Source organism: Trichosurus vulpecula, chromosome 2, assembly GCF_011100635.1.
Source record: "Trichosurus vulpecula isolate mTriVul1 chromosome 2, mTriVul1.pri, whole genome shotgun sequence".
NCBI classification, from domain to species: Eukaryota; Metazoa; Chordata; class Mammalia; order Diprotodontia; family Phalangeridae; genus Trichosurus; species Trichosurus vulpecula.
The window spans coordinates 389,469,553-389,495,412 of record NC_050574.1 but is presented as its reverse complement, the minus strand read 5'-3'; the positions used below and the strand labels follow the sequence as shown (position 1 = coordinate 389,495,412).

Sequence of the window (25,860 nt, the reverse complement as noted above, 5' to 3'; positions counted from 1 at the left end):
CATAGCATCACTGAAACAATTGTAGTTCTTGACACCCTGCTCATAAAATCAATGCGAGCAGCCGTGTCCATCCCACATCCATGGTTGGGGTCCTGGTGGGGCCCTGCTCACAAACAGTAGGGAGGGGCTATGGGTCTGGGAGTTGCTCTTCAGGCTGAAGCAGGAAAGGTGAAAGTGCATTGGCAGGAAGATTGTGGGGAAGAGGATATCTCAGTGGGCTCTGAGTAGGAGTCATAGTGGGGCAAAGACTAAGTGCTCCTACAGTATACTCCATTTAACCCTTCAGGGCCCAGTGGGATCTTGGCAGGAGTCAGGCTAGTGGAAGGGGAATGGAGGAGGATTCCCTGTGTGGTCTGCTTCACTAGGCCCTGCAGAGTCACCACTTCTTCATAACCTACTATCTTTGTAACTTCTCACAAGTCTCTTGCTCTCTTAGATCAATCAATAAGCATTTATTAGGCACTGCCTTTGTGCTTCATGCTATTGTAAGTGCTGGGAATATAAAGAAAAAAGTGACTTCTCCTTCAGGAGTTAACATTCTAAAGGTGAGGTAGGAAGTAAGCAGTCTTAAAGATTAGCGATGGCTTTAGTTTCATTTATATTTTTCCTGACTTTTTTTTTAACAGCTTTTGACATTACTGATCATGCCTTTTTTCTAGATAGTCTTAGCCTCCCTTTATCAGACATATCTATCTTTCTTGGTTCTGCTACCTCTCTAACATTTCCTTCTCTTTTTCTTTCATTGACTCCTTCCATTTCCTGACCACCTTAGTTAGGGAGGGTGTTCTTCAGGACATAGCCTTGACTGTTCTCTTGGAAGATTATCGTCCTTAACAAAGAATCTCAGGGTCTGAATATCACTCATTGGCCATCTTGTCCAACTAACTGTTACCCAGACAAGAATCCTCTCTACATCATGCCAGAGCAGTATTTGTCTACCCTCTCCTTGAAGGCCTCCCAGTGAGTGAGAACCCACTTAACCTCCCTAGATAGTCCATTCCCCTTTTAGGAAGCTTTCATTGTTAGAGGATTTTTCCTTTCATCGTCCCTGAATCTGCCTCCCTCCAACTTCTACCCATGAAGCCAAGCAGAACAAGTCTATTCCCTCTCCCAGACCATCACATATTTGAAAACAGTTATCATATTTCCCTCTTTCTCACCTCAGCCTTCTCTTTTCCACATGTTGTCCAGTAATTCAGTCGTGTCCAACTCTTTGTGACTCCATGGACCATAACACACCAGCCCTTTATCCTCCACTCCACTGTCTCTTGAAGTCTGTACAAGTTCATAATTATTGTTTCCATGATGCTGTCTATCCATCTAATCCTTTGCTGTCCCCTTTTCCTTTTGCCTTCAGTCTTTCCCAACATCAGAATCTTTTCTAATGAGTCCTATCATCTCATTATAGGGCCAAAGTATTTAAGCTTCAGCTACCGGTGAATAGCCTGAATTAATTTCTTTTTGGTATTGACTGATTAGATCTCCTTGCTGTCCAAGGGACTTTTAAAACTCTTTTCCAGCACCACAATTTGAAAGTGTCAATTCTGTGGTGTTTAGCTTTTCCTCATAGTGCAACTCTCACTGGAAATACCATAGCTTTGACTATATGGACCTTTGTCGGGAAGGGGATGTCTCTGCTTTTTAGTATGCTGTGGCTTTCCTTCCAAGGAGCAAGAGTCTTTTGATTTCTTGGCTAATATTGTCATCTGCAGTGATCTTTGAGCCCAAGAATATAAAATCTGACACTGCTTCTGCTTCTTCTCCCTCTGTTTCTCAGGAAATGATGGAACCAGTTGCCAAGATCTCAGGTTTTTGATGTCAAGCTTTAAGCCAGCTTTTCACTGTCCTCTTTCACCCTCATCAAGAGGCTTCTTAATTTCTCTTCCTTTTCTGTCATCAGAGTGGTATCATCTGCATATCTGAGATTGTTGATATTTCTCCCCTCAGCCTTCATTCCAGCTTTTGATTCATCCAGCCTGGCAAACCACACATAGCACTTTGTACCTCTGTTCATGTCATTTTGTTTTCATGTATGTAGGTGTGTATGTAAGTCCTGTTCCATTGATAGAATGTGAGTTCCATGAGCGTGACTTAAATAAGGACCAGGTTTAATCTAAAATTTGCATCTACTTCAGTATCTAGCACAGGTCTCTGTGAATGAGTGGTATTGGATGGGTCAATGAATATAGTAAAAAACTTTTTTCTTGGTGAAGATTGCACTGTTCCTAATTATAAGAGAACAGCCAATATAGTTGTATACCTGTCAGTTACATAGGCATGTTCTTGAAGCATATTCAGGAACATCTTTGCCCCAGGTAGCTGGTTACCTCTGAGTTAACTAGAATATCCCAATTCCCCAACTATATATTTAGTTTGACTTCTGTATTTTTAAATTTTCAAGTATTGAAGTTATTTAACATAATGAATAGGGTTCTTCTATTTAGCTTAACATACCCAATTACTGATCTTCTAGGGTTAGCCCCCTTCCAGTTTACCTAGTTTGGTCTTCTAACTAACGATTCACAAGCTTTTGTCCAGCTCATATTCAATTATCTTTCCAGCTTCATTCAAGACCTGCTAGAATTTGTATTCTACTAGCCTGGTCTTGGAGAATCCACCAGCCCTCACTTCCATATGATGATAAACATTTAAAATACCCTGGAATTCCTTGTTGCCTTAGTTCATCTAAGTTATTGGGGTTTAACCATATTTTAAAGCTAGCTCATGAAAACTTGTTTAATATAGGTATCTATATCTATATTTTAAATTCTGAACCTATCGATTCTTTTGTTACTAATGATATTTCTGGATTCTTTTTACTGTACTCTAAAAAGTCTTAACTACTTGAAATAAACTTTGATATTTTACATTAAGTTTTAGGAGACAAGTCTGTTCAAGGACCACTTGCTTGGGGTGGGGGGAGGTATCTTTGAACTTAAGATTACATTAAAGCCAAAGATATTAAATTCAGGCAATTTTTTTTATGATGAAATAAGGCATTTCAGATCATTTTTTAGAATCCTGTTAAGCTGAAAATACAACTAGGGATCATTTAAATACCATTTGTTTTCTTTTAAAGTAAAATACTTGAGTTTTGCTTTATAATGGCAAGAGACATTTCTTTATTTTAAAAATCTCTAGGCTGCAACAAAGACCACTCAGTGGTAAAATATGAAACTCAGTTCACTACTTAATGTGATTTTTGTAATTGCCCCTGTCATGCTACTTTAGTCATACTCTGTTGTTACAAAACATAATACAGTCCAAGAACACATTTTTAGTTTTCAAAGCAGTTTTATCCACAAGTCATGTCTGCTAGGCTTTGCTAATTTGAGTTTCAGGCTTTGGACACACACTTCTCATTCTTGAAGTATTTTGTTAGCTTATTTTTCTGTACCAAGGAAGGTTCCAGGATGAGATAAGAAAATTGACTAGCTTAACTTTTTTTATCTACGATTGTTGTTGTTTAGTCGTTTTCAGTCTTGTCTGACTCTTTGTGAATCCTTTTGGAGTTTTCTTGGCAGAGGTACTGGAGGGGCATGCCATTTCTTTCTTCAGCTAATTTTACAGATGAGGAAACTGAGGCACAGAATTAAATGATTTGTCCAGGATCACACAGCTAGTAAGTGTTTGAAACAAGATTTGAACTCAGGAAGAGGAGTCTTCCTGACTGTAGGCCCAGTCACTATCCACTGAACCACCTAGCTGCCTCATTTCAATTATGTTTAGGTTTACACTTATACTTACATTGCAATAGGTCTTTTCTCTTATTATATTCTATTTTTTTACTTCCTATTGAAAATTTGAATATCTGTCGATCCTTCCCCCCTCTTTACAACATGTGAATTATTCGTTTAACCTGGAAGTCATTCATATTTTTTTTCTAATAGGAAAGCAATATATATGAGGAAAGCAAGCAGATTTTTTTTTGCTTCCTTAACACATAGGTCAGACCAAACATATTTTCATTATTTTCCATAAAAGTGATTTTTGAGGCAGTTCAATTCAACAAGCATTTATTTAGTACCTGCTGTGTGTCAAGTATACTACTGTGCACTGGGCATGCAAAAACAAGGAAGAATTATTTCTGCCCTCAAAGGAGATAAAAAAAAAACCCAATATATGATGAAGTCAGTCTGCATATATGTGGCATAATTTCTGGGGGTTGGAACTAACCACTAGAGGGGTGGCATTGAGCTGAGCTTTGTAGGGACCTAGAAGACACTTGTAATCTCAGCCTGGGGTTCAGCTTGTTGTACAGAGACATGAAGACAGTAGAGTGTCATATAGGGAAAATAGCAAATAAGCCAGTTTAGTGGGAATATAGAGTGAATGAAGGTGTGTAATATGCAGTAAGTCTGGAAAGATAGACTGGAACCAGATTGTGAAAGATTTCAAATGCCAAACAGTTTATATTTTACCCTAAAAGCAATAGGGAGGTATTGAAAGTTCTTGGCAGGTGACGGAATGTGGTCAGACCTGTGTTTTAGGAATGTCAGTACAGCTGTTTGCAAGATACACTAGAAAGGAAAGGGGCAGTTAGGTGGCGCAGTGAGTAGAGCACTGGCCCTGGAGTCAGGAGGACCTGAGTTCAAATATAGCCTCAGACACTTGACAAATGTACTAGCTGTGTGACCTTGGGCAAGTCACTTAACCTCAAATTGCCCTGCCTTCCCCCCACCCCCCCAAAAAAAAAGAAAGGAAAGAGACTAGATGTAGGGAGACTAATTAGGAGGATATTATAGAAATCCAGGGCAGGAACAGGCTACATAGAAATATCGCACATGATATGTGAGTAAAGTTGTTAAAACTTGGCAGCAGATATGGGATTCTAGGAGTGGAGGGGTGGAGAAGAGTGAAGAGTTGAGTCTAACTTCAGGTTTGTGAACTAGGAAAGATAATTGTGGTGTTGACACAAATAGAGAAGGTAGAAGAGTGGTGAGTATAGTAGAACCATCAGCAGGATTCAGCAGCGTATAAGAGAAAGGAGTCACTTGTATCCCTGTTGAGTGCTGTAACAAGTCTGGTGACTGTTTCATTTTTGTCTCACGCACATTTTCTGGGCCACTGTGCGCTTGGACAGAAGAGGAAGTTAGGAGGGGAAGTGACTAATTCTATAATGTAGTTAGTCCTCCATATCCCATTATAGCCCACTGAATTAATGTACAAACTATTCTCTGGAATCACAGGGCCTTTTCACACACCTTTCTGCCTTAATAAAAGTGAACAGCCTGAAGGGATACAAGTACAAGTTAGTCCGTTAAAGCATTTGACTGTCTTCACCATAGTATATGTGGTGAAGAGAAATGGAGGGAAGCAGAGGAATAGGAAGTCATAAGGGTAACTGCACAGAAAAAATATAAGGTTAAAGAAATAAAAATTTGTTTTTATAGCATCTCATGCAGTATATACTCACTCTTGCATGGCAATGTGAGGTCTGTGGTCAAATTCTGGACTAGATGTTAAACTCTTATAATCTTAACTCTTCGTAAAATTTATATAATATTACTAACAAGTATTTGTAAAGCATTTAAGTATACATGTTTACTTTTAAAACTTTACAAATTTCTAAGTTTAATAAAATGGTAAACAAACTAGGCTACCTTCCTTCCCTACTGTAGTCTATAGAGAAAAAAAAATTTGTCCATTAAGTACTATTTCTTACAGGAAGCCCATTTTTGTCATGAAATTATATTTATGATCACAGAGAAAAGGAATATTGGCTCATTATTCAGTTTCTACCTGTATCTATGAACCTGGAAGATAGATTTATAAGCTGAACAATTAATGAAGACCTCTTCAAGTCCTCCAAGAAAAGACTCTTCAAGGGACTCTTGGAAAAAGTGATTCTAGAGGCAGACCTCCACCTTAACCAAAAGAACTTTAAGGTCTTTGTCATAGTTTAATGGGGAGCTGCCTTCAAAAAATAAAAGCTGCAGGAGAAAGAAAAGTATGCCTGAAAAGTTTAATAATCAAAATTCAGCATCCTCAATAAAAATGCTCCTACTGCCCTGTGTACAGCCTTCATGAGGAAGACTTTCTAACTGAATATGCAATCAGTGTTTCAGATAGGTAAATATTAGAACATTGTTTTAAATTGTTACATCTAAATTTGTTTTCATAGTTGTAGAGTTATTTGCAGTTTCTTTTTTAGTAAGTTGAGGATGGTATCATTGATGGAAATATTTGCTAAGTATATCTAGATGTAAAGATTACTGAGTACTTTCAGCCATTTCTACCTTTCTAACAATTCAGTAAACTGTACAGTTCATTTTAACCTTTCGGGTTTATCATTTTGGAGTTGAAAAGGCTCAATGGTCCCCCTATTGTTTTTCGAATATGTCATGTACTTTATTATTGTATTTCTTAATTAGGAAAGGCAACATAGTCCTGGTTCTCCCTCAAAAGACCCCATTATGTTAACTTTTGCATAGCTCTGCATGTATTGAATTTAGGGGAAACTGGAAGGGACTTTCAGGTCATCTGGTCAGGCCCTATCTTTAGGTATATGAAAACTGACTTTGGTGACAGTCTCGTGATATCCATGGATCCTTTCTCAAAGTAACGTCTTTAAAATACATAAAGCAAAACACAGAGGGCTACAAAAGAAACCAATTGTAGTGAAACATAGTTAATTAAAAAAAAATTTTTTAAGTTCCTGGCCCCAGGCTAAGAATTCCTGACCTAGAGAAAATGGAATTTTTAAAGGAACATTGTTCTGAGTCCCTCTGGAGTATCTGGCATTTTGACAGAAGTAAACTACAAAATTTCAGGCAATATAGAGGAAGGTATTTATTTTTGGAAAATAGGGATTATAAGACAGACTGCTTAAGAGTCTGTCCCTTTACACTCCCTAAGCTATTTCTGCTTTTCAGAGTTGTGACGGAAGGGTGGAGTACAGTAGAGGAGCAGTTGTTTATGTACACATATTATTTGTAGTTCAGGTGCTATCAGGACTTTGTTAAGTCTTGGTTGATAGGCACTGATTCCAAGGAAAATTGGTCATAGACTCTGAACTGTGTTTTTTAACCATTAGTTTTAAAAATTTCTTCCACTTACCTCCCCAACCAAATCTTTGTAACATTCCAGTTTTCTAGGAACTTTTATATATTTTATATCATTTGATCCTTAAAATAATATTAGCTAATAATAGCATTTATATAGTACTTAATGATTTATAAAATGTATTATTTGTTATCTCATTTGAGCTTTACAAACCTTTGTGGAAGGTGCTATTATTAACCCCATTTTACCTATGAAGAAACTGAGGCTGACAGGCTTTAATTGACATGCCCAGGGATCACAAAACTATTAATTTTTGGTGAGGCAAGATTTTAACTCTGGTTTTCTGATAAGTTCCATACTTTAACCACTATGCCATCTAGGTTCTTCAATCACTTTCTAAGAGGTAGGCGAGGCTAGCAAAATCAGTACTTTCCAGAAGAAAATGAACTGAGATTTTAAGGAAATTAATTCAGTTAAACATTTAGTAAATATTATGTACAAGGTACTGTGCCAGAGACTGGGAATTCAAAGTTAAAAATGACAAAATTTATGGGGATGAGATGTGTACAAATAAGTATAATGCAAATGATGATATGCATAAAAGAGGTCAAACAGTGACCTGAGAAATTGAAGGGAGAGAGAATTCTATTTTGGTTGAATTTGGGGGTAGGGAAAAAGGGAGGTAAGATTAGTGAAAGTATCATGGAAAAGTTGGCTGGATAACCCTGAAAGGGAAAGGTAACAAATAGGCAGAAATTGAGGGAATTCTATTCTAAATTCTATTCTATTCTAACTTGAGGGAGTCTGTTCTGAAACTGAGGACAAAGGCTTTGAGGGTGTCTGGGAAGTGATGGCCAGTGAAGAACTACTTATTCAGCCTGAAGGGAAGATCATGAAAATAGGTTAATTAGGGTCTGAACCAGGTTGTGAAAAGCCTTCTATGTCAGGCTTCCAGGTTTGTGTGTAATTGGGTGAGTTTGGGAGCCACTGAAGGTTTATGAGCTAGAGGCTGATGCCCTCAGGTCTTTGCATTGGGTCATTTGTGAGGGATGGACCTGGGAGGCAGACACTGGAGCCCTGTGAATGATTAGAGGTTCTTTGGTAGTCCAGTGCTATCAGTGGGAGTGGACATGCAGGGGATGAATTGAATGCCAGACTGTTGTGAATTAAGTTAAAAATTTACCAAGTTCATGTAGAAAGAGGAACAAGTTCTACTGATTCTTAATCCAGGGATCTCTGATCTGGGAGAGGAAGACTTCTGTATACTTGTCAGAGGCCCATGACAGGTGGTTTCAAGGAATTTAATAGGAAAAGTGGGTAACAGTCACCAAGCACTTAATCTGTGCTTGGGGTTGAGGATACAGAGAAAGGCAAACACACAGTCCCTGCCCTCATATGAGCTCACTTTCTAATGACAAAGAAAACAGGTATACAGCAACTCTGTACATACAATATATATGCAGCAGAGTAGATGAAAAGGACCATCTAAGAAAAGGGACTAGCAGGGCAGGGGCCTGGGACAGGCCTTATACACAAGGCAGAACTTAAGCTCAGGCTTGAAGGAGCCAGGGTAGCCATTGGGCAGAGGGAAGGCCAGAAAACATTGCATGCATGGGAGACACCCCCTGAAAAGGCACAGAATACCCTATGGGAAAATGAGTGGGGAGGCCAGAAGACCTGAATTGTAGAACATATGGACAGGAGGAAAGTATGTCAGAAAGGGAGGAAAAGGCCAGGCTTTGAAGGGCTTCAAATGTCAGAGAATTTTGTATTTGATCCTGGAGGTAATAACAAGTCACTGGAGTGGTCCCTGAAATTATTGTTTGGAGCAGAGGCTGAGCAAGCTTAGAGATTATTCATATTTAAATAATGCTTTAAGATTTAAAGTGTTTTCCTCACAACTCGAGGAGGTAGATAGTTGCAAGTATTACTCCCATTTTACAGATTTAAAAAACTGGCCCAAAAGATTAACTGCCTATGGTCACCAACCCAGTAAATTCAAATCTATAGCTTTTCTGATTTGTGTGCTGAGACCAACTGTCTGCTCCAGCAAAAGGCAATTTAAACTCCATCCTCAACACATTTCACCTTCCAATTCTTGGAAACCCGTTGCTAAAGTTATATTTTAGGGATACATATGACTAAGTGACCTTTCTGTGATAGTTTCATCGATATCCAAAGAATTAATTTTATGTAGTATTATGATGTGTAGATGATTATACAAAATTAGGAATGATGTGGGGGCTCTTGAGAGATTGTCATTAATAGACCTGAAATCTTTAGTGATTTTGTTTCTTAGGCCTTGCTGATTAAATAAGGAATTTAGAATGGAAAGTAGTTTTATCTCATTTTGTCCATTTTTATTATTTATAAAAAATAAAATAAACTTTTTAGAAAAATAGTATGCTAATGTATTTTTATGAAGCTCTGTGTAAATAAGAGTATAAAATTGTTATGTTGGAGATTCTCTTTCTAACTAAGAGCATCATTATTTTCCCTGTATCAGCTTCAGGAGGCCCTAGCTTCTCTTGAAAACATATTATGGCCCTGTAATTTATGGATTTACCTGACTTAAATAATTTAAATATTTTTTAGCTTGTATCAGTTCTGTTAATAAAGATTTCTGTAAGTTTACTCCTTACTCTATATAATAATGTATTCTTTGAATATGTACTAGTTCTGTCTCTTTATCGTGGTGCCCACCTTTTGGGTGTACTTCATTTTGTCAATAGCTCTTCTGAAACTGGGTATCCTAGAAGTGGACGCAGAGTTCCATATGTGATCTTCCCAAGACATCACAGTGGTACAATTAACTCCCAGACTTTGGACATTTTCTATTAATTCTATCTAAGAGAACCTGTTAGCTTTTGGAAGCTGCTACACAATGCTGACTTAGACTTTCTGTCAGTCAAGTTAAATACCACTTTTCCTTATAAACTGTTTTCTAGCCACATAGGATTATCTTCCACTCATATACTTATGCAAATGATTTTTTTAAACTAAGTATTGGACTTCACATTTATCTCTATTAAATTTTTTCTGTTAGCTTTATTCTACCAATTTGGCTTATTAATTGGAAATTTTTATATGGTGTATTAGCTGTGCTTCCCAGTTTCTTATAGTCCACAATTTAATATGTAATCACTGTCTTCATCTAGCTTACTGATGAAAATACTGTACAGAACTGGGCCAAGGACAGAGGCTTAGGGTATTCTGTCTTTTTTCAGGTTCATTCATTCAATTAAGTGCCTTCTGTTTGCAGAGCAGTCATTGTACTAGACAAAAAGATGAAAGGTGAGGGAGTTTAGGTAGGACAGTCCCTCTAATGTTAATGCAACAATATATAGAATTATGATGGTAATGGTGATGTTGATAATAGCATTTATACAGCACCTTGCCTACTTGTGCCAGGCACTACGTGTGTTAAGCACTTTACAGATGGGAGGTAGGTGCTGTTATTATTAGTATTCCTGTTTTACAGTTGAGGAAACTGAGACGAACATGTTAAGTCACACAGCTAGGAAAAGTCTGAGGTCAGACTTGAACTCAGGGCCTCCTGACTCCAGCCCTTAGCCCTCTATCCAGCGTGCCACCTAGCTGTCACCAAGTGTGCTGTATTGCCTAGGGAATGTATTGTTGCTGTTCAGTCATTTCATTCTGACCTTTCTTGGTAAAGATCCTGGAGCGGTTTGCCATTTCCTTCTCCTGCTCATTTTGCAGATGAGCCAACTGAGGCAAACAGGGTCAAGTGACTGGCCCAGGGTCACACAGCTAGTAAGTGTCTGAGGACAGATTTGGAGTCAGGTCTTCCTGACTCCAGGCCTGGTGCTCTATCTGCTGTCCCAGGAAGTACAAAACAAGGCATAGTGTTAAAATTCCTGAGCGAAGGCTGTTACTAAAAGGAGATAGAAGGGAAAAATTCATAGAAATGTTTGCGTTTGAATTGAGTTTTAAAGAATAAGTAGGAATTCAGTAGATGAATGGAAGGAGGAGAGGACACTCCAGGTATAAGGATGCCTAGGAACAAAGCAATAGTATACTGGAGCCAGCTCATTGTTAAAGTTTTAGTGTGAGCAGCATTTATTAACACCTTGGAAATTGGCAAACTCTGCATATTGCAGCTTGATTTATTGTTTTGTTGATTTTCGAGTCTTCAGAAAGTAATGAAGGAAATGTTGGTACTGCAGATTAAATTTTAAAGTGTGTCCTGCGTGCATTTTTTCTCTTTTCAGAAAACTGTGAAAATATTTACCAGTTCCCCCCACTTTGGCGTAGCAGCTGAATAGTTGAGGGTCTGTTTGGGGAAACAGTGTAGTCTAATTTGACTGGAAGGTATAATGCATAGAAATAATTGATATGAATTAAAACTGGAAAAGCAAAATAGTAAGAGATTGTGAAGGGCCCTGAGTGTGAGTTTTGTTTCAGAATAGACTTTTAAAAAAGGTAAAGGCATATTAGATAAACCTGATTTTATTCCTTGACGTGGCAGGTAGATCATATTAGGTAAATGTCTTAAACACAGTACATCGAGATTCCAACAAGGCATTGACAAATGCCTTTCACACTACCCTTGTGAACACTATTGAAGGATGTGAACCTGATGGTAACACAGCTATGTGGGTTTGGAAGAACTGGTTTACTGACTAGACTCAGAGTATTGATTAATAGGCTAAATCCTAAGAAGGCAGGGACTTTTTCTTATCTAAACTTTTTGAATATCCTCGGATTTAATATATTTAATAAATTAAATTGACGTCAAGCATTCTCTTCTATATACAGGTTTGGTTAAGTCACTGAGTGATGCCTGATCTAGCATTTGTCCATCCCCAGGCGTCAGTTCCTTCACCGGAATACTTCTTAGATCCAGCATTATTTAAAAGCTCTCATTGTTTTTGAGCATTTTTCAAAAGCCTCAGCTCACACTTGGGTTTCGCTTTGCTGACATTTAGAATTTTAAGTGCTCTTTTATAGTCATCCTCACTTAACCTCTTGCTTCCATCTCTTTATAATAATATATAATAATAATAAATAAATGTATCATCACTTTTGACTTTCTTAATAAAGTGTTAGGTCATGAGAACCTACCTGTATTATCTCTGAAATCTTTAAAATGAAATTTGATGCTGCAAAGATTAACTATGAAAAAGACTAAGAAATCCAAATTCAAGGGAAGAGAACGAGTGACATATAAAGTAAGCGAGGACTTTAAAGTCTGGATCCGTAGGTTCAAATCCTACATCTGATGCTTATTACCCTTCATGGGCCCGGACAAATCATTTGACCACCTTGGGCCTCAGTTTCTTCATCAGTAAAGTAAGGGTACTGGATTTAGACGGCCTTTGAGGTGTCTTCCAGCTCAAGATCTAGTCCTGTGAAAGAGAATCCTAGGATTTATAGTTAGAAGGGAGCCAAGAAATCATCGAGGGCCGCTCCCTTGTTTTACACATAAGGAAACTGAGGCCCAGGTGGGTTAAATGACTTTCTAAAGGTGACATCTGTTTCCTCTCCTCCTGGTCTTATGAGGGAATTTTGTTTCAAGGAAACTGACACCAACTTTTGGCTCACTGTACTTGCTATTTTGTGAGGTAGTAGTGTGTTCACTATCCTTCATGGTAGTTTGTATTCTAACCTCATTGCCCTTGGTTGTCATATCTTTGTTTGATGAGGGAATTGTTTATCGGTTAAGAACTCTTAGGCATCCTTGTTACTATTTTACTTTGCTTAAACTTCTTGGAAAACGATTCTAAAGTTGATATCTTTACTTAATTTAAGTTCCCATTTTTCTGGTACTTAAAAAAATTAACTTTAAAAAAAAAGAATGGATTCCCAAATAAATCAATAAATAACATGGATGTCATGTTAAATTACTTCTAAGTATGCCTTTCCTGTTTTGTTTGCTAACAGACATCAGCGTTAACACCTGATCCTCACAGTTTTGAATTTTATATTTTCTTAAGTTGTAATTTTCCTCATAAAGTGATTGACAGAGTTCTTTCTGGTGAATTCTATGTATTTGTTTTTTAATGTATTTTAAGATTGGAAACTTTGCTTCAACTATAGTATTATTGTAATGGAACCAAAGATTTTAAAATATGGAATAGTCCTCAGAGTTCATCCAGTCCAACTTCTCAAATTATTAATTCCATCTGTAACATTCCTGACAAATTATCCTTCGCTCTCTAGAGACTGAGAGCTCATTATTTTTTAGGGGCAGTCCATTTTATTTTGAGACATCTTGGAGTATTAGAATTTTTTCTTTACATCAAGGCAAAAATCTGTTTTCTTACAACTTATACCCATGACTTTTAGTGTGCCTTCTGGGACCAAGCGGAAAGGATCTAATCCTTCTTTAAGTCATTTTTTTCAAATACTTAAGAATAGCTACATTTCCTCATTCATTCCTTCCCTCTAGCTTCTCTTCTCCATACTAAACATCCCCTAGCTCCTTCAGCCAATACTGATATAGTATTGCACGTCTTGTTGCTATCCTGACCGTGTGGATGTTAAAATAGTTTAGTGGATTATTTGTATGGGAGAAAATTTAATCTTTCTTTAAAAATGTGAATTTTACCAGTTAGACACGAACATTTCCAAGTTTATTTCCAGGTTTGTGCTTCTTAGATAATTTGCATCTCCTACATTCTGAAGCCAGGGACAAAGCCTAATCAGGAATAGGCAATAGAGGCAGACTTTGCCTGGCACAACATTTTTGATATTAGATGAGCTTCATCCCATCCCCATAAGTTCTAGCCTCTTAACACCATTACATTAATGAGCTTTCTCTTAAATGCAGGCCCAGGGTTCTGGTAAACCACAGTAACATTTGGAGGTGGGGTGAGGAGAATGAGATTGCATCCTTGTTTGGGGACTTTTGCTGCTGGAAGCAGCCAGATCTACAGACCTCTTTACTAAGCCCTTGATGCTCATCAGTATTGTCATTCTGTGATCTGTCAGATACTTTGGGAGAAGGTTGGAGAAGGAGATAGCCATAGGGAATGGTGGGAGCTACCAAGTATCTTTGCCCTTGACACTTTATTTCAATTAACGTGTGTATGAAGTAATGTGGTTGTGTCAATTTAACAACGTAGCACATTCCAAGTGAGGTCACAAAAAGTTGGAAATGACTGAACAACAATAATATTCCTTACAACCTCCTTTGTATTCTTGTTGCCCTCACCCTGCCATCAAATGAGATAATGTATGTGCAATGATTTGTATATCTTGAATTGCTGTGTAAATGTGAATCACTCCTGCTGCTCCTGCTGCTGCTGGTGCTGCTGCTGCTGCTGCTACTACTGCTACTACTACTACCACTACTACTACTACTACTACCACCACTACTACTACTACTACTATACCTACTTCTCCTACTACTACTATACCTACTACTATAAGACCCCATTACTGCTTGCCTACCTTGTAATAACCTTCAAACTAGTAATAAAATATAAGAGCAGAAGGAACTTTAGACATCATCTCATTTCACAGGTGAGTAAATTGAGATATTAAGTGACTCATCTAAAGTCACATAACTGCCAAGTGGCTCAGTCTTCCTGTCTTCAGTCTAATCAGCATTCCCTCTAATCTATATTTATACTTCTTTATACATACAGATCTCATCATATTATTCCTCTACTGTCTGCTATTGACTTTGGAATAAAATCAGAACTCCTTTTGTGACATCCAAGGCCCTCCACAGTCACTTTGACCCTACCTTTAGGCCACACCTTATAGCCTGATCATTAATTGCTTGCTTTTCTCTCCTTCATACATGTTCAGCTCTTTCCTTCTCTGTACCCTTTCTTAGTGTGTATACCAGTCACAGACTGTTATTCATAAAACATTCTTTCAGTGAAAACAACTGTATTTGAAAATCATCTAAAGAATTATTAATTTAATCTTCCATTTCTGTACCTTAGGCTAAACCAAGAATCCCCTCCACTGTTACTCCCAGTAATTATATAATAGGAAGTGAATTCTATATCAAGGCTCTGTACTTTCTAACAATATGGCCTTGGACAAATCACTTAACCTTTCAGGGCTTCAGTTTGCTCAGCTATAACTGGATTATAGTGAGATATCCTGTAAGTTCCCTTCCAGCTCTAAATCTATGATCTTATCAATAATATATTGACTTTTTGACTTGAAACTAAAGACCCATTAGGTAGCATGATAAGACTGAAAGAGCATTGACCTTGATATTAGTTAACCGTAGTTCTAGATTATGCCTATAAAAGTGTTTTTTGACTTTGGAAAAGTCACTTAACTTCAGTAAATCTCATTTTCCTCATCTATATTAAGATCCTTTTCAACTCTGAGATTCTATTATTCAGTTTATTAAAGTATCATTTCCTGAAAAAGATCTGAAATACACTAGGGAAGAAACCCTAGAAGGTGTTGTGTTTTCATGTGGAAGTAGAAACGGAGCTAATAAAATACAGGACCTTGTTTCCAGATTGGGAGTAGGAATCTTTTTTTCTACTTCCCCCTGACATGGGTGATGAAGCCAGAAAATATTATTGGGGGTGGCAGGAGGAGACCAAAAAAAAAAAAAGACTTGCCAAACTGGAGGCTGTTTGGGGTATAAAATGAAGTTTAAATATAAAATGTTTGTTCCAATTCAAAATAAAGCTTTTAATATATTATTTGATTGCAAACAGGAGTATACTAACGTACTAATTATCTTCATATTAAAAGATAACCACCTGTCATTAAGGTTTTTTTTAAAAAAACTTTAGATATATGTTTCAAAGTTCTTCATTGTTTATATTGTTAAGGTAGTGAATGAATGGAACTGTATAAAAGGAATAAAAGTACAAGTAAGTAAGACAGTCTGTATGTTCAAGGAGCTTATGCTCCAATGGTATAAGACCACTCATAAAGGTGAGCAATAAAGGGTCTATGTATATGAAAACTAGGGTGCCAGGGCTAGAGTCCAGGTTTCAATGGGAAGGTTTGGGAAGGATGGCCATTGCAAGCTTCATTCACTCATTTAGATTTAATTTAATTTATTAATTAAGCAGGAGCAAAAGTTACATATAGTCATAAAATTTTGTTTATTTGTATTTCTTATTACATAGCCACATCCCAATTAGTAGGAATAACAAACCACATGAAGCTGTCACATATTCTAAGTCACACTGAATATTTTCATTGGGCTGGAATCAATTTCCAAATTATGCATAATTATAATATTGAATAGCACAAATAGAGTAAACTATGTTCCAGGTGCCTAAAATATATCCTAGGAATGCATAGTTACTTTTAAAAGATTTGTTAAGCAGTAACAGTATTGACTGCAAAGTGTTTGTCTTTGCTTTTTTATTAGATTTTTTTAAAAGTGAATATTTGACTTATAAAAATGTCTTTCTTTTTCTTCCCTAAACTTTATAGATGTGACTTACTTAACAGAAGAAAAGGTATACGAAATTCTTGAATTATGTAGAGAGAAAGAGGATTATTCCCCTTTAATACGAGTTATTGGAAGAGTATTTTCTAGTGCTGAGGCCTTGGTTCAGAGTTTCCGGAAAGCTAAACAACATACGAAGGAAGAGCTGAAATCTCTTCAAGGAAAAGATGAAGACAAGGATGAAGATGAAAAGGAAAAGGCTGCATGTTCTGCTGCTGCTATGGAGGAAGATTCGGAAGCATCATCCTCAAGGATAGGTGATAGCAACTCTCAAGGAGATAACAACTTACAGAAATTAGGCCCCGATGAAGTATCTGTAGATGTTGAAGCAATCAGAAGAGTTTACAACAGATTGCTTTCTAATGAAAAAATCGAAACTGCCTTTCTTAATGCACTTGTGTACTTGTCACCTAATGTGGAGTGTGACTTGACTTACCACAATGTGTACTCTCGGGATCCTAATTACCTGAATTTGTTCATTATTGTCATGGAGAATGGCAACCTTCATAGCCCTGAATATCTGGAAATGGCTTTGCCGTTGTTTTGCAAAGCAATGAGCAAGTTACCCCTTGCAGCCCAAGCAAAACTGGTCAGACTGTGGTCTAAATACAGTGCAGACCAGATTCGGCGAATGATGGAAACGTTTCAACAGCTTATTACTTATAAAGTCATAAGCAATGAATTTAATAGTCGTAATCTAGTGAATGATGATGACGCCATTGTTGCTGCTTCAAAGTGCTTGAAAATGGTTTACTATGCAAATGTAGTGGGAGGAGAGGTAGATACAGATCATAATGAAGAGGAGGATGAAGAACCCATCCCAGAATCCAGCGAATTGACACTTCAGGAGCTTTTGGGAGAGGAGAGAAGAAACAAGAAGGGTCCTCGAGTAGACCCACTAGAAACTGAACTTGGTGTTAAAACTATAGATTGCAGAAAACCACTTATCCCTTTTGAAGAATTTATTAATGAACCACTGAATGATGTTCTAGAAATGGACAAAGATTACACTTTTTTCAAGGTAGAAACAGAAAACAAATTCTCTTTTATGACTTGTCCCTTTATATTGAATGCTGTCACCAAGAACCTGGGATTGTATTATGATAATAGAATCCGCATGTACAGTGAACGACGCATTACTGTGCTCTACAGCTTAGTTCAAGGACAACAGTTGAATCCATATTTACGGCTCAAAGTCAGACGTGATCATATCATAGATGATGCACTTGTTCGGGTAAGTTATGTGGTCATTTGAAATACACAATAGAATATTAGCAAATTAATTGTAGGAAAGATGGAGAAGCCAGTGTGTGGATCTATATGCTGAATTCATTTTATAACTATTTGGGTAAAAAAAATTATGGCATGATGACAGCATACTGTAATATAGAAGTTATGGAGAGTGTTTATAGAAACCATAGACACAATTGAATTTCTTCTCTTGAGTAATGTGGCAGTACTATGACCTTTGCCCATCAAATTCAAAGTTAGCAGTTTTATATTCTTTACAAACTAAAGATTAAAATATATGTGATTACATTAGAAATTGCCTCTTTCACTAGAACATAGTAAAAATGGTTTGCCAGCCAGTTCCAAGTGTATTTTAAAAATACATATTAAGGAAATAGAAGATAACACAAAACCCAGAGGAATTTGGAATCACTGGCAAAAGCCACAAACATAAAGACCTTCATAGGAGAGGAAAGATTAGTAGCCCCAGTACAGGCAGTAGCAGATGTCATCTACTTGAATTTCTAATAGTTCTTTTTCAAACATTACTTGTAAATCATAAGATTTAAAATCTAGTCAGGCTCATTCATTTTACACATAAGGAAATTGTGGATAAAAGAGAGAGTAAAAGCCTTGCCCAAGGTCATAAAAATAATAAAAAGCTTGAATCTAGACCCAGGTTTTCTGCCACCCAGTATCATACTGTGCTGCTCAAACCCCCCCTTTCTGCATAATGCCTTTCCCTGTTCTGCATATTACTGTACTGGTCCCTGCTTTCTGAGATTATTTTCCATTTACTCTGTGTGTGTGTATATCTAGTAAGTATTGAGTCATGTTGTGCCTTTAGAATGTGAGCTCCTTGATGCCTTTTTTTGTATCCCTAGTACTTAGCACAGGGCCTGGCACAGGGTTAGTGCTTGGTAAATGCTTATTGGCTGACTAGCTGCATTCCCTCCACCACCCTAGATTCCCTAAAACTAGCGTTACAAGTTCCTATAAACATCTATAAATGTTTGTAGCTTACTTTCAGCTGTTTATGCTAATGAAGGGCAGGGCTAGTAAAGATGAATGAAAAGTAAGTGATTCCTAGATTATCACTATTATTCTAGGAAAATGAAGGGATGTGTCTTTTACCGTTTTCTTCTACAAACCCATACGTGGAAGTATGGGTACAGTAGTATCCTTGACATAAATATCAGGAAGAAGGGGAAAAAAATTAGCTCCAGAACGATTGAAAATTAACTATACTATATCACAGCATCTAAAAATCATAAATTTAACCCATTATTTTGCTTAAAGTAATAAAAACAACTTCTTTATCTTTAGTTTGTAGCATGGAAACAAAAATACTGATTTTATTCTGGTTTTGAACAAATTGAGTATCTTAACCTACTCATGGATGAAAGTATAATTAACTTTCAGTGGTTCACACTAATGGAATTGGGGATCTTGTGGCAAAGTTAATTTTTTTTAGTATAATTTTATTTATTTATTAGTTTTCAATATTCACTTTTATAAGATTTTGAGTTCCAGATATTTCCCTTTCCCAAGATAGCAAGCAATCAAAGACTATGCATGTAGCAAAGTTAATTTTTAAAAGTTGTATGAGACCTAGTTTATGTAGCTGACCTGGTGAAAAAGATAACTGGCCTTGAAGCCAGGAAGACCTTGGTTCAAGACCTGCTTCTGGTGTTTAGTGGCTTCGTGACCCTGAGCAAATCACTCAGCCTCTTAGTGTTCTAGTTAACTCTCATATGGACTGTAAATTGCAGATAAAATGCTTACCTGCATTGATAGAGAACGGAGATTTAATTTAAACTCTGGGTCTACAGGTAAATCTTAATTAGTTTTGGATCTTTCTGTTTTACTGATTGTAAAATAACAATTTCTTAATAGTAGAGTGCTTTTAACTTTTCAAAACACAAGTTCCCCAGTCCTCCTTCCAGTGCAAAAGTTAGTTGGACAGTGGCAGAAAGCCCCAGAGAAGGCAGATGGCAGAAACACATCTCCCTTTCAGGTTTGAGCTTGCTTGCTTATTAATCTATTAATCTTTTTCATTTTAACCATGTGGTTCAGAACCACACTCATAGTTAATAATTTAAATAACTAATTCTCAATCAGAGATTCCCACAAACTTAAAGGGTTTGGCTGAAGTGTAGACATTATACATACATGTTGGTATTATGGAGTTTTCAGGGCAGATAGGGGTGCCAGAGCACAAAACTGTATAATAAGACTGCTTGGTTCATTCCTTTTAGCTCTGTGAAGGCTGTTCCTTGTGCTGCCAGTCCTTCAAATAACAATGAAATCTTATTGCAAAGAACTAAAGAATTAGAGGAAAAACCTCCTCTCCAGAGTTAGAAGGGGCTTCAAAGCCCCGTAGGATAATCCACACTTAGACTCTACAAGTGATTATCCACATTCCACTGAAGGTCACCAACCTCCAAAGGCATAAAATTCCACTTAGAGATACTTCTAATTGTTGGAAATTTTTTTTTGTTTTTCTTTTTTGCTTTTTTTTTGTTTTTTACATTAAGCTGAAATCTTTCTGTAGCATCCACCAGTTGTTGCTTGTTCTACTTCCCAGGGCCAAGCAGAAGAGAATAGGCAAGTGGGAAAGAACGCTGGATTTAGAGTCAGAAGAACTTAGCTTGGGACCTCTTGTTACTTATTTGCTGTGTAACCTTGGGCAAGGTCCTCACTTAATATCTCTGGATCTCATTTTCCTCATCTGAAAAATGGAGGGTCTAGTTGTAACTCTATAGTCCTGGATCTATTCCATCTTCTAAAAGATGGGCCATCAGATACTTGAAAATGGCTCTCATGAGGTTGGACTCCAGCTCCTCTTTCAAGACTGAATATCACCAGTTCCTCTAACCAGTCTTTACTTAGATAGAGTATTGGCCATGATTAGAGGTAGTGACATACATAAAGCATATCCTCCTCCAAATTCTCCTGATCTTCATTCAGTTCTGGAGGAATGAGACCAAAACCCTACTTGGGGTAAGCTTGCCACATTTATTTTGCCCCTTGTTTTTCATACCTTCAGAGATTTGCTAACAAAATTTATTATTTTGGCCAAGAACAACAGATTTACAGAGGTTCCCAAACTTACTCAGTGCACCACCTGGGGTTAGGTTAATCCTTATTTTTATTCAACACCCCTCTCCCCTCCCCAGTTGTACCCAAAGCTACTACTGCCACCTTGGATCAGTCCAGCACCCCCCAGGCGTTGGTAACACCCACTTTGGGAACCTATGGACTAAAACAACAGACTGTGGCAAAGTGAGTGTAAATATGAGATAGTTAATTGTATTGACAAATGGCTTTCTAACCACTTGTAAATTGTTGATAAAATCATGAATTAAGATTTATCTGCATATCATAGTTATCTGTAAATCTATTTGAGAATGATATTTGAAAGTCACTTCTCGAATGACCACTTTGTCTCTAGAATTGTAGGTGCTCTCTTTAGATAGGTTTTATGTTAAAATGTTAAAATAATTTCATTGTATAAAGAAATATAAACATATAGGATATCAGGAATTACTTAAAAATTTTTAAAATAATATTTTATTTTTCCCCAATTTCATGTTAAAATAATTTTTAACATTTTTTTAAGTTTCAAGTTCCAAAATCTATTCCTCTCCCCACCCTGCCCTTGAGACAGTAGGCAGTCTGGTGTAAGTTATGCTTGTGCAATCATGTAAAACATCTCTGTATCAGTCATTTTGTACAAGAAGACTTGAACAGAAGGAAAGAAAGTGAAAAATAGTGTACTTTGGTCTGTATTCAGACAGTATTCAGTTCTTTCTCTGGAGACAGATAGCATTCTTCATCATGAATCCTTTAGGATTTTCTTGCATTATTGTATTCCTTACAATAGCTAAGTCTTTCACAGTTCTTCATCATACAGTATTGCTGCTACAACTTTCTTCTGGTTCTTCTTGCTTCCCTTTGCATCAATTCTTGTCTTTCCAAGTTTTTCAGAAATCATCCTGTTTGTCATTTCTTATAGCACAATAGTATTCCATCACAGTGATACACCACAGCTTCTTCAGTCATTCCCCAGTTGATAGGCATCCCCTCAATTTCCAATTCTTAGCCACCAGAAAAAGAGCTTCTGTGAATATTTTTGTACAAATGTGCATGTCCTGTCCCCCATCCCCCCATCCTTTAAAAAAAAAAAATTTAAACCTGTTTGGGATACAGACCTAACAGTGGTGTTGCTAGATCAGAGGGTATGCACAATTTTATAGCCCTTTGGACATAGTTAGGAATAACTTTTTTTAAAGGATAAAATACAAAATTCAGAGAAATTTTAGCAAAATTTTGCCTTGAAATTGAAGAAGATGCCACATTCATAGCCTACATGTATCTTATAAAATAAATGAAATTTATTAAAATGTGAGAGCTTGAAAGGCCCTTAGAGATTATTTATCTGGTTTCTTTATTTTATACGTTAGGAAGCTAGGGTCGAGGGACTTAAGATTGTTGGCAGAGCTATGAAAGCTATCATGTCCAGGTACTGCAATTCATCAGGGATAGGTTAAAATATATGGATTCCACCTTCCAGGCATGGATAATTGTTTTATTTCTTGAGGAGAGGGGTTGCTATAATGACATCATACTAACAAAATATTTTTAAATAGCATTTTAAAGTTTATTTCTCAAAAAAACCCTTTGAGGTATAGGTATTGCAAGTATGAGTGGTGGACTTGTCCACAGTTTCACAATGCATTCTAAAGCAAGGATTGGAAGCCCAGTTTCTACAGTCCAGTATGTATCGAAGTCACAGTTGAACATAAAAGGTTGGGGAAAGGAGGAAGGAGCTTGATCATTTTGAACAACTGAAAATGTACTGAAGGGCTTTAGTTACCATAGCTTCAGCAGGAGTAGGAATATAATTATAATTACTCGACTAAAAGATAGGACTTTCAATACTATGTCCTTAGGTCTCTTTATCATGCACTTAGTAACAAACTCAACAAAGGACACTTTAACAAAATTCATAGTAACAGCTTACTTGTTCCTTGTCCCCATCTGATTTATTTTTCCCTTGATGCGCTTATAAGATTTTGTTAATTTTTTTGTATCCTTGTCTTCAGTGTATATTCTAATTCTGCTTATTCTATACCTATGTCCTTTTGTATGTGTTTCTGTATTTATATTCATATTCGTAATTTTTTGTATCTCAGCAACATTGATATCCCACATTGATAAAACATTTTCTAATTACTGGTTTTGTAAGTTGTTTGCAGTGTTTGCCTGCCATAAGTAAAGCGGCTCTGAATATTTTTGTACAGACAGATGTTTTAGCTTTAAAAAATCATCTTTATCACCTCAAATTTACTAGTAGATAAAGTACATTCTTTATTTTTTAAATGCACAAAGTAATAGTAATAGTCATACGTAATGAATAGTAGAAAGAATAAAAATTATTCATAATTAATGTATCATTTTATACAAGTGGCTGTCTCTTCAAGTACTTGAAAACTATTGAATTATTCATACTTAAACATTATATATAATCTTTATTTTTGCTTAACAAATCTTTGATGATGATGACACAGCCTGTCTAAACTGCCATAAGTTCCAAATCAGGTTTGACTGTACTTTCCTGATTTCCTAATTTATCCTAATTTCCAGTACCATAATTTTGTACCCTTTTAAAATATAGGCAAATCTTGTTGCATTAACATCAGAATTTTCGCTAACTGTAAACATTCAGTGTGGAGGCAATTCATGCTATTAGTTGCAGATAATGGTTCTTTCATTTGAAAAAATATATTGAACTATGTTTAGTGTATTGTAGATGCTAGAGCGTATAATAGAAACACTGTTTTGTCCTTTTAGAGTTGAGTCACAAGTAGGAATAGATCTCATAGCCATAGATGAACATTGATAAGAATTACATGTACATTTATGTTCAGAAAATTGACATATGTGAGTTTACTTTTGGGTGACTACCAGGTATAGAAGGATGAGAAAGATGAAACATTTATACTAGAGAGAAATCATAGTGTGAGACTTGGTTTAGCAGAGCCCACAGTGTTCTTGTGGTGATGAAATTGAGTAGACATGTGAAGGCTAGAACATACATGATAGGAAGTTGGATAGGAAGGACTTTTCCATCACTATAAACTAAATAAGGTGCAGATGGTAAGGTGGTACTCAGCTGTCAGCCTTTGGAGAAAAGCTGCAACAGGAGCCCTAATCCCCTGAGAATCATTCCTTCTGCTATGACACATGTTTTCTTCCCTCTCTCTTGCCATCCCATTCCTTCTTCCCCACCTCTATTTAGAGATCCTTCCCTAGAAAAGATGTGGCAATGTGAGCTCTGTACTGTAGGTTAAACTTGGAACTTTATCTGCATATATGTGAATTATAGCAATGCATGTTTTGTAAATCCTGTGTATATTAAAAAATATATTAAATTGCTTTAGGTGATAACTGCTGGCATTTATATAGTGCTTTAAAATTTGCAAAGCAGTTTATATACATTATCTCACTTGAACCTCAAAAGAGCCCTTTTGAGGTAGGAACTACAGGTATTATTATCCCTGTTTTATAGTTGAGGAAACTAAGTCTTAGGTTTGTCTCAGAAGAGACTTTAGCAAAATTACTTATACCTTAAATGTCAGAAATGGAAATTAAATCCAGATCCTCCTTACTCCAAGTCCAATACTTTGTCTGTTATGCCATGCAGTACATTATTCTTGGTTACTGCTCCTCCCATTTATTTATATAGCGTGTTGTTCAGATTCAGTCAGGAATATTGAGTGGTTTGTCATATATTCCTGTGATTTCATAAAACTGGACTAGCAAAGCTACTAAGACAGCACTTCACATGGTACCCTCTCATTTTCCTATTATAGTAAAGCTGATTTGATCCATTCTAATGAAGAACAGAAATACATTCATAGATAACCTCAGAACCACCTTTTGTCCAACTGCTTCAGCCATTTCATTAGAAACCTTTTTCTTATTAGCTAAAAGGTTGACTTTAATATGATTAGGGCAGCTGCATAGCTTTAAATATACTTTATATTTCTGTGTGAAAATAGTTAAAGACCAAGATCTGAGAAATCCTATTTTGTCTGTCATAGAGCTGCATAAGTACCCATGCTCTCCCACTGACTAAGGAAATTGCCTATCATAGGCAGAAGCATAAGTAGTATATCAATATGTTTCAAAGAGTGTGTTGGGAATTATGTGGAACTTACCTTGAAATCATATACATGCTTACATCTCCCCGGAATTGTGTATAATTTACACTTGTAATTACATGTTTATGTCCATCATCTCCACCAAGTCTCCCATCTCTCCCATTGTGTTCCAGGGAGTCCTCACAGCAAAATGTTAGGTTGTGAACAAAAAAGCTTAATAGCCACTATCATCATTATTGTACAATCCAGGGCACTTAAAGATTTCTGAGTTGTAGTTTTCTGTTTTGGGAGGCCTGTGAATCTGGCATTTTATGACAATTGTGATCTAAATTTGGATTATCACCCAACACACAAGTGATATGGGTCTTCATGGATTGTTTGCTTGCATTTTTGTTTTTTAAAGAAAAATATGATCTCTTCAGGATTTCCCAGACAATTAAAATTCCAAAAATTCAAAAATAATTTTACCTACATGCAAAATCATAATATATAAAAACTAAATTGAAGACTGCATTAAAGTCTTCTGAAAAGTATGCTATTAGGTAGTTATAATTTTACATTTTACTTGAGCCAGCTCTTAAATATGTCATAGTGTGGTGTACCTTTACTCTTTATTTAAAATTTCTCCCATTTGGAGGAAATATATACAGATACAATATGTATGTATGTAAGAGAAAAGCAAATATAATAAGGGGACAGAGAAAAGAGGTTATGCCTCTCAGAATCCTTTGTTTAGGTTAGAGTCAAAGCAGCTTCATCTGTTTGATATATTTAATGTATTTTAGTGAGCATCAGACTTTGCAAAATGTTCATTTGAAATTAGTATGATCTCAGAGGCCTTTTGATTCAGGAAACCTGTATTATTATGTTACTGTGCATTTTGTTATAAAATTTATTAACTTTTATAGAAATAAAGCTATCATAATATAAATCACATGCAATTTTATAAAAAGTATCAGAATATGTAAACCAGAAGGAAATGGTGAGTTCATGTTGCATAATGACCTGAAATGCAAAATGCAGAGACAAGGTACACTGTTATCTTCA

The 25,860-nt window shown here is 36.5% G+C and overlaps 1 protein-coding gene across 6 annotated transcripts in view; it reads left to right on the top strand.

Annotated features, from left to right (window-relative positions):
- UBE3A (ubiquitin protein ligase E3A) overlaps positions 1–25,860 on the top strand; it is a 107,561-nt gene that overhangs the window by 65,953 nt on the left and 15,748 nt on the right. For all 6 annotated transcript variants that reach the window (XM_036743062.1, XM_036743059.1, XM_036743060.1 and 3 more), the window contains one exon: positions 16,399–17,648. In XM_036743062.1, the coding sequence (XP_036598957.1) occupies positions 16,399–17,648 (1,250 nt within the window). The remainder of the gene's footprint in view (positions 1–16,398; positions 17,649–25,860) is intronic.